Here is a 10,699-nt window from a genome sequence, read left to right on the forward strand (position 1 = left end):
AAGCTATTTTGAACCAGCTTACCAAAACAAATTTCGCATATTGTCTGATTCCGAAGAATAATGTATAAGAAATTTTGTATGTGTAAAAATTATATGTGTGAATAAAATCTATCTTAATCAAAACCCAGCAGTTCCTTAGGAGACAATTGTCGCTAGGCAATAGTACACGAAGTAGTCCAAAGGAACTAGTGAAATGACTGGTACGTGGGGATGAGTTAAATCGCGTGGAAATATAATATCTGATGAAGACTTTTCCCTTAGAAAATTTCCAGAACATCACGTCGAAAGTTATTTGAACAAAGAGTCTCCACTTGAAAAACTTAATATTAAAATGATATCACAACAACCTTTAGATTGTATGCATTTAATAGATTTAGGAGTAATGCGAAAGTTTCTTGTTCGCATTATTAATAACAAAGTGGAATTAAAAATGAGGTGCCAATTTAAAAATGCAATATCAGAGAAATTAATTTCTCTAAACAAGTGTATCCCTAAAGACTTTGTTCGTAAGCCAAGATCCCTTGATGAAATTGCAAACTGGAAAGCAACTGAGTTCAGAGAGTTTCCGTTATATACTGGCATTTGCGTTTTAAAAAATAAGATGACTTATTCTACGAATTTTTGCTGCTCCATTGCGCATACAGGTTGATGTGCTGCCCAAAGCATTACTCTAAAAATCTGGGGATTGCGCAGAATATGATGAAATTATTCGTTGAAAATTTTTCAATTTTGTTTGGTGAAAATAGTGTCTCAAACAATGTACATAACTTACTTCATATTAAAGAAAGTGTAGAAGTGTTGGGTGTCCCATCGAACAACTCATCGTACGCATTTGAAAACTTTTTGCAGAAATCAAAAAAAAATATGTAAGAAAACCAACTCAAATTCTGCAGCAAATTAGTAATAAAATAAGGGAGGATATATATTTTGATGAATCGAAAGAAAATGGAATCAAACTGTCCATTCTTGCTGTCTTAAGAATTCCATTCCCGTTAGAATAGAAAGGTTTCTACGAACTGGTGAGAACTTTGTTATATGTAGGAAGTTTTCTAATATCAGAAACATGTATGAGGAACCCATCGAGTCAACCGCATTAGGAATATGCTTGGTGGACTATGAACCTGAGACTGAAGAATATCAATTAATGTTAGCAGATATTGATTTTAAATATGTTGGTCTTACTTTCGATGAAACATCTCTTTTACTGCTACCCCTGCTACATTGTTGCAAATAATTTTAAAATATTATATATATAATAATATAGAATTAATTTAATAAATAATAGGACACTATAATTATGGAATTGGAAAAGAATTTAAAACGCGCTGCGATGTACACAAACGAAAGTTAACACAGCAGTAACCAACGTAATAATATGTAATCAGCATTATTTAGTTGAACAAATTCAATCAGCAATATTAAAATCAATAAATGTAATTATCAATATTAAAATATGTAATCAGCATTATTTCGATGAATGAAATTAATCAGCAATATTAAAATCAATAAATGTAATTATCAATATTAAAATATGTAATCAGCAATATTTTATTGCGATCGATAATTTTGCTTATTATTTATTATTTAATTAATTACTAATTAATTGTCAATTAGGCACATTTTTAGTTAAAATTAAAGTTACCTTTTAAGTGAAAATTAAATAAAGATTCAGTTTGAAAACAGCAATCAATTTGTTATTTTTTTTGAAATTATAACCGCAAGAGTTCATAACTTGAATGTGTTCAAACTCCATGTAAGTAACAAATTCAGTTAATATAACAATAGCGCATAAATTGTTTTTTTTTTTTTTCATTAAAGACAAGCTTGCAACATCATCTACCGATCATCGGTTAAGAGAGATGGAGAAGAAAATTCAATCGCTTGAAAATACTATAAGCGAAAATCACAAATCGTTAGAAGATCTGATTAAACAACAACATAATCAGATAGAAAGTAATTTAACTTAAAATTAATTAAATTTTTAATTACCTTTATTTGTTACTTTTATAGATCAAAATAAAATTATTGTTGAATTAATGGCTGAGAATAAGGCTTTAATGAAGTCATTCTTGAAGCAACAGACATCAATCGCTTCATTAAAGTCGCTATTCCCAATAAAGAGTGAGGATGCATTAAAGGAAGTCAACAGTAATATAAAAGTTGAAGTAAGGGATCAATATGTGAGTGTTATTGTGTTTGTTTGTACTACATACGAGTACTTCATTAATTAAAACAATAAATATTTCTTTAAATAAACAGGTGCCAACAATTTCTATATTATTGAATTCTTCTGTAGAGAAGAATTTGAAAAATATATTGGATGAATCGGTCGTTCTAGAGTACAATGTGGATGGCACCTACGGGAAAAAACGACTTAAGGATTATGATAATTTATATTCTGTGCTTTTAGGTAAATAAGTTTTATTAGAAAAATATCTAATTATATGGCTAAATAATCATTTTCAGATGCTATCCCAAACAGTACAGGATCGCCTAGTTGTGAAGACCAGCTAAGAAAGGCCATACAGCTTCAAAAGAAGAGGCACTTTAAAGCAGCTTCAAAACTACAGCGTAATCCCCTTAGTAATCCCCAAAAATAACAATTTATATTACTTAAACTTTTAATATTAATATTATTAATATGAATAAATTTTTATAATTTACATCATTTTACTTTATTTTTACTTTTAACATTGTTATTATTACTTTTACTTTTATACTTTTCAAATGAATTATTATTAAGTTATGAAATTATTAAATTATTTATAAAGTTGAATTATTGAATTATTTATTTTTAATTACATTAGGGTTCGTGTTCTCAATGAACAGGGTATGGTCATGCGCAAAACATCAGCCTATGCCTTACCAAGACCATGGTGCGTGGTACTTTATCACACCCTTCTCGAGGTGAACCTGTTTGTAGTTGATAACTTCATTGATTCAACAGAACACTATGGATCTAGAGAGGAAAACTCGATAAAACCCGTAATCTCCGGTGTTATTCGACCCGTGCCGATGAGATGAATGGCACTACGTTAGTGTGTCTCTAAACGGAGACCTCCGGATATCTGGCGCCCTCCAGATATCGACTTTCCTTTCTCCGCAACTCGTGGGTTTAAAATATGAACCAAAATAATAAAAATTTAAAAAAATCAAGCTCGGTTAAACCAAGCTCTTCTGGAACGACTAGTTCCAAGGTACCTACCGCAACTTCTAGCGGTAATAACAGGGTACCTCCTAACAAACCAGAAATCTCCACGCGTTCTGGCCCCTCTGCATGGTCGGGCTCTCCATCCAGGAGAATTTATAAAGAACGGCAAGCGGCGACTAGGCTGCTCGAGAGATATGGCAACGTCTCATTTACGTCCGAGTCTCTTAAGGCTAGATTAGCCTGGGCCAAACGGGTCCTTGATACTTCTAAGAAAGTCAAAAAGGAACCTGTACCGAAGCGCCAGCGCTCATTAGATGAGTCAGCTTCGAAGCCAGATGCCAAAAAGGCAAAATTTCGTGGCAACGCCACCACTACTAAGTCCTTTAGCGACACGCTGAAGGGCTCCATCATAATGGCGGTCATTGATGAAACTACTAATAGTAGTGAATTCACTAGTTCAAAACTAGTCGCAGGCGCTGCTGGGAATAACTAAGTTTTAAGGTATTTCGTACAGCACTATTTTTGTGCGGTAAGAAAAATATTTTTTTAATTATATTGCGAAAACTACTTTTTATAGCTACACGTGAATTCTAGATATTTATCATCCTAAAAATGTAGAGAGATTATTTAAAAAGAATATTGCTAGAAAAAATTGATGTCAACTACAGAAGTCTTATCATAAAATGCGTCTAGTTTGTTGAACTTTTTAAAATATAACTCGCACGATTTTTCACCCTAATGTATATCCTCTTTTGGATCGGTTTGCCTATCAGTTCGCCTAGAATGGAGTCCATCAGTAACTGTTAAATAAATACTTCTTTGTATTCAGGAATTGCTGATTAATCCTAATGTTAATGGACCGGCTCTAATATCAGTTCATAGAATTTATATAGAGGACAAAAAGAATACTGTTATCTAGAGGTTGCATACTGTTGATATAACACAAATATAATTAGATTGGACATTAATTGTTCAGTTTGTTTATAAGACAATTTACTTAAAAATATAGCTTTTTTAATAAAAAATATGTATCAGCAAGTTCAATAGCTATAATTGCAATCGCCATAATAATTATTTTAAAATTAATTATGGAAAATAAACAACTAAAAATAGTTGTAAACAATAATAGTCTTGAAAGTAAGAGTAATGTAAATCACGAACTCCAGTCCCTTGATATCAACAAATTATATAAAAAATATAAAATGACAAATCGAAAGACTCAGGAGAGTCTTTGAATAAAGTGTAGAGCAGTTACATATTATATATAATTGTAACTAAACAAATAATATGAAATAACATTTCATCTTTTCTTCATTGTCGGGCCTAACCAAACACTGAGTTATTGTCAGTGTCTGGGGGTCAATTCCTCAAGTGTACGCAAAATTTTGTTGACATTTTGATTTTGTTATTTCTCAATTGTGAATAGTGAGCTAATCTGTCAAAAAGTGTACACTTTTGTCAAATTTTAATCACCGTGTATTTCGCGGTGACTTATTAAAAAGCAGAAGCAAGTAAGCAAGCAACGATTATATATAAATTTGTATTATTATTTCTTTATATGTTTTAGATATGGCAAAAGGCAAAAAAGCAAGTGAGCAGCAAAAGCTTGTACTTGTGAAATTTATGGAAAACAATATTGAATTTTGCAACGATAGGTGAGGTGAAGTAGAAGTTTTATGTTATAAGAAACTTTACAAACTTTACGCATATTTAAGAGTTATAAACAAATTGCAATATGCAGAACATCAATTTTAAATTTAAACTTGAATGTTTTGATGCTGCTCATGCGAACACAAAAGCGTGGAAAGGTTTGAATTAAACTTAGACGAATTACCATCGGTAGTTATTGGAAACTCAATTATTAAATATAGTGCATCAGTTAAATGTCTAGGATTTAATTTGAATTCAAAGTTACATGCCTCTGATCATATCAATCATGTCGTTAGGAAATCATTTATTTGCCTCAGATATTTGAATTTATCTGCTAAGTATACCCCTGTCCATGTCCGTGGCTTATTGGTCAAACAACTAATATTGCCTATAATTACTTATGCCGCGTTGGTGTACTGTAAACTTGACTGCGAGTCCCTTGCTAAACTGAGAACTGTAGTAAACTGCAGTACTAGATACGTCTACGGCCTTAAACGTTTTGATCATCTAACAGTTTATAGAAACGCTATACTGGGTTGTGACATTGAGCAGTATTTAAATATTCGAATCTGCCTATTTCTGTTTAAATTGAAAACTACTAAATATCCTGAGTACCTTTATAATTGCTTGCAGCCTATGCGTTCCAACAGATCTCTTCTTTTCATAATTCCAAGATTTAATGTTGTTGCTACCACTAGGTTTTTCTTTATTCATTCAATCCGATTATGGAACGCTTTACCAAGTTCCACCCGAAATGCATGTAATTTAAATGTTAATTTTAATTTAATTTCTATACTTCCTTATCATTATATAATAATATCCAATTTGAAGTTATAGCACACTTATATTTTAACTCAATTTTATTGTATGTTCTAATATTTGTAATTTTCTAAATAAATTATACTTGAATGAATATGTTAAGTCAATTGGGTACTCTTATACTTATTTTAATTTCAATTATTTAACATTTATTTACAACCAAAAAAAAGCTCTTAATAGCCGCAGCTTTCCATTTGTTTTGTTTTTGCTATTATTAATAATATGTTTTAATAATAAATCAGTGGTACGTGAACCTCTCAACAAAAAAGGTGCATTTGGATTTTACTATCTTTATATAAAATCAAAGAACTGAAAAAACTATTAAATTAAATAGTTTTCGATCAGAATATATTGTTAGCTTTTAAGTTAGTTTTTAAGATAGTGCAATAAAAAGCATGTACTTAATGCACTTAATATTATAAAAAAAAAAATATTACGCAAGCTCAAGCGCAAACTCACTCCTTGGAGTTATGAGGAGTATATCAACAGTATGGACAGCTCTAGTAAACGAGGATTTTATAGCAGAGTTCTCGAGAAAATACGAAATGGATGAAAAATCTCGAGTGGCATTACTCCTTTCACAAACCTTGAAAAGCTGTCAACAAGCAAGTACAAAGCTCCAAGACTTATACAAGCTAGGCACCCAACATTTAACCTGGCTTATGGACATTATATCAAACCACTCGAGCGAAGCCTTAAATACGACTTCCGTATCGGCAAAGGCACTTATGACGAGATTGGAGCCAAAGTTGACAGACTTAAGCGAAGATTTTAAAAAAACCAAAAAAAAAATCAGAAGAAGTATTGCTTGTGATACGTTTTTGTTTATTGTAAAAAAACGTAACCAGTGAGTGCTTTAGTTGTTGGTTGATTCTATATATTTGTTTTTTCTATTATCCATGTTTATTAAATAAATGTTCTATGTTCTATTAAATAAATGTGTTGCTTATTGTTTAATATATGTTCAATGTATGTTTCAATTATAATATAAAAATAAAATTCAAAATTCATTTATAAAATTCACTTTTTATTCATTGCTTTTTTTCCTTTAGGTTTGTGTAGTTCGTATATCGATGCCCGCGGCTCGTTGGAACCGAGGATCGTAGGTAATGTCCGTACGATTTGTGGCTAAATATATTTTAATAGGTTTTATATTTTACAGATAATTCCGATGCTGTTTATTTCGGGTGAGTGTTTTATTGTGAAATAAATGAAATATATCTTTTTATTAAAAATAACATTAACTAAGAATAAAAATCTAAAGACTCAGTCTTTAGCGATCATTGAAAGAAACTAGTTATACCTAACTAGTTATAGTTATACCTTTATTGCATTTTTGCAATATGAGCCCCTACCGTCCGTTTGACGATAGTGTTTGCGCTGGCGTGTGAAGACGCCAATTCAGCAAATTCTCACGATATGCTAATGCACACTGTTCCTCCACGAATACCTAACTATACCTAACTGTAAAGATAATTATTAAAATAAACAGTCTTAAAACATAACTAAAATGCTTTGGTCATTTTATTTAATTAATCGGTATACGGAAAAATATCTCTACAAAAATATTTATTACTCGGAATAAGTTTGTAAAATTTACTACTCTATTAAATAAAGTTATGATTTTTTGAAAAAATAAATGTGAACAATTAAAACTGGCAAATAGTTTAACGAACTTCAACAAATTTCGCAAATTAAATATAGTTGGAAACAGGGACCGAAAATAACAGTTATTTTAAAATTTTTTATGAAAAAAAGCAGCAACAAAAAGTTGTCTAAACTCTTATTTAAGTAAATAGTTATCATTCTAATAACTTTTATCCTTAATATTATGCATGCTTTTTATATATGAGCTTTTTAAAATAAAACTCAAAAAATAATAATTAAATTTGATTTTTATTATATTCATCAAAAATAATAATTATTATATGCTTTTTATTTTTTTCGCGCAGAAATAACTCTTAAAATTTGCTTCTTATTTTAAAACGCACAAATAACTGGTATACTTGCGTTATATAATATAAAAAGCAAGAGTATCGCGCAAATTCTGCGCGATATTTTTAAAATGAAAATATAAAATGCAATTTTCATACAAGGTAGTTGTTTTTGCAATTCCATAGAAAATGTTTGAAAAGGTTGGTGCAGGTAAAGATTTAGTTTAGTTTTTTGTTTTTGTATTTTACATACAAATTTGTTCTCCTACAAAATACGAATGTAAATACAAAATATAAATCCAAAATACAAAAACAAAAAACTGAACTAAATCTTTACCTGCACCAACCTTTTCAAACATTTTCTATGGAATTGCAAAAACAACTACCTTGTATGAAAATTGCATTTTATATTTTCATTTTAAAAATATCGCGCAGAATTTGCGCGATACTCTTGCTTTTTATATTATATAACGCAAGTATACCAGTTATTTGTGCGTTTTAAAATAAGAAGCAAATTTTAAGAGTTATTTCTGCGCGAAAAAAATAAAAAGCATATAATAATTATTATTTTTGATGAATATAATAAAAATCAAATTTAATTATTATTTTTTGAGTTTTATTTTAAAAAGCTCATATATAAAAAGCATGCATAATATTAAGGATAAAAGTTATTAGAATGATAACTATTTACTTAAATAAGAGTTTAGACAACTTTTTGTTGCTGCTTTTTTTCATAAAAAATTTTAAAATAACTGTTATTTTCGGTCCCTGTTTCCAACTATATTTAATTTGCGAAATTTGTTGAAGTTCGTTAAACTATTTGCCAGTTTTAATTGTTCACATTTATTTTTTCAAAAAATCATAACTTTATTTAATAGAGTAGTAAATTTTACAAACTTATTCCGAGTAATAAATATTTTTGTAGAGATATTTTTCCGTATACCGATTAATTAAATAAAATGACCAAAGCATTTTAGTTATGTTTTAAGACTGTTTATTTTAATAATTATCTTTACAGTTAGGTATAGTTAGGTATTCGTGGAGGAACAGTGTGCATTAGCATATCGTGAGAATTTGCTGAATTGGCGTCTTCACACGCCAGCGCAAACACTATCGTCAAACGGACGGTAGGGGCTCATATTGCAAAAATGCAATAAAGGTATAACTATAACTAGTTAGGTATAACTAGTTTCTTTCAATGATCGCTAAAGACTGAGTCTTTAGATTTTTATTCTTAGTTAATGTTATTTTTAATAAAAAGATATATTTCATTTATTTCACAATAAAACACTCACCCGAAATAAACAGCATCGGAATTATCTGTAAAATATAAAACCTATTAAAATATATTTAGCCACAAATCGTACGGACATTACCTACGATCCTCGGTTCCAACGAGCCGCGGGCATCGATATACGAACTACACAAACCTAAAGGAAAAAAAGCAATGAATAAAAAGTGAATTTTATAAATGAATTTTGAATTTTATTTTTATATTATAATTGAAACATACATTGAACATATATTAAACAATAAGCAACACATTTATTTAATAGAACATAGAACATTTATTTAATAAACATGGATAATAGAAAAAACAAATATATAGAATCAACCAACAACTAAAGCACTCACTGGTTACGTTTTTTTACAATAAACAAAAACGTATCACAAGCAATACTTCTTCTGATTTTTTTTTTGGTTTTTTTAAAATCTTCGCTTAAGTCTGTCAACTTTGGCTCCAATCTCGTCATAAGTGCCTTTGCCGATACGGAAGTCGTATTTAAGGCTTCGCTCGAGTGGTTTGATATAATGTCCATAAGCCAGGTTAAATGTTGGGTGCCTAGCTTGTATAAGTCTTGGAGCTTTGTACTTGCTTGTTGACAGCTTTTCAAGGTTTGTGAAAGGAGTAATGCCACTCGAGATTTTTCATCCATTTCGTATTTTCTCGAGAACTCTGCTATAAAATCCTCGTTTACTAGAGCTGTCCATACTGTTGATATACTCCTCATAACTCCAAGGAGTGAGTTTGCGCTTGAGCTTGCGTAATATTTTTTTTTTTATAATATTAAGTGCATTAAGTACATGCTTTTTATTGCACTATCTTAAAAACTAACTTAAAAGCTAACAATATATTCTGATCGAAAACTATTTAATTTAATAGTTTTTTCAGTTCTTTGATTTTATATAAAGATAGTAAAATCCAAATGCACCTTTTTTGTTGAGAGGTTCACGTACCACTGATTTATTATTAAAACATATTATTAATAATAGCAAAAACAAAACAAATGGAAAGCTGCGGCTATTAAGAGCTTTTTTTTGGTTGTAAATAAATGTTAAATAATTGAAATTAAAATAAGTATAAGAGTACCCAATTGACTTAACATATTCATTCAAGTATAATTTATTTAGAAAATTACAAATATTAGAACATACAATAAAATTGAGTTAAAATATAAGTGTGCTATAACTTCAAATTGGATATTATTATATAATGATAAGGAAGTATAGAAATTAAATTAAAATTAACATTTAAATTACATGCATTTCGGGTGGAACTTGGTAAAGCGTTCCATAATCGGATTGAATGAATAAAGAAAAACCTAGTGGTAGCAACAACATTAAATCTTGGAATTATGAAAAGAAGAGATCTGTTGGAACGCATAGGCTGCAAGCAATTATAAAGGTACTTAGGATATTTAGTAGTTTTCAATTTAAACAGAAATAGGCAGATTCGAATATTTAAATACTGCTCAATGTCACAACCCAGTATAGCGTTTCTATAAACTGTTAGATGATCAAAACGTTTAAGGCCGTAGACGTATCTAGTACTGCAGTTTACTACAGTTCTCAGTTTAGCAAGGGACTCGCAGTCAAGTTTACAGTACACCAACGCGGCATAAGTAATTATAGGCAATATTAGTTGTTTGACCAATAAGCCACGGACATGGACAGGGGTATACTTAGCAGATAAATTCAAATATCTGAGGCAAATAAATGATTTCCTAACGACATGATTGATATGATCAGAGGCATGTAACTTTGAATTCAAATTAAATCCTAGACATTTAACTGATGCACTATATTTAATAATTGAGTTTCCAATAGCTACCAATGGTAATTCGTCTAAGTTTAATTCAAACCT

General features: G+C 29.9%; 1 protein-coding gene across 1 annotated transcript; it reads left to right on the plus strand.

Moving 5' to 3' along the window:
• Positions 1-1,063: 1,063 nt before the first annotated feature.
• On the plus strand, positions 1,064-2,600 carry LOC119663642. The gene is made up of 5 exons (XM_038073253.1): positions 1,064-1,226; positions 1,819-1,953; positions 2,011-2,180; positions 2,260-2,410; positions 2,467-2,600. Exons 1-5 carry the CDS (start codon positions 1,064-1,066, stop codon positions 2,598-2,600), a joined length of 753 nt encoding a protein of 250 aa, XP_037929181.1.
• The last annotated feature ends 8,099 nt before the right edge of the window (positions 2,601-10,699 follow it).

The sequence above is a fragment of the Teleopsis dalmanni genome, unplaced genomic scaffold (assembly GCF_002237135.1).
Source record: "Teleopsis dalmanni isolate 2A unplaced genomic scaffold, ASM223713v2 unscaffolded_contig_0684, whole genome shotgun sequence".
In the NCBI taxonomy this organism is placed as follows: Eukaryota; Metazoa; Arthropoda; class Insecta; order Diptera; family Diopsidae; genus Teleopsis; species Teleopsis dalmanni.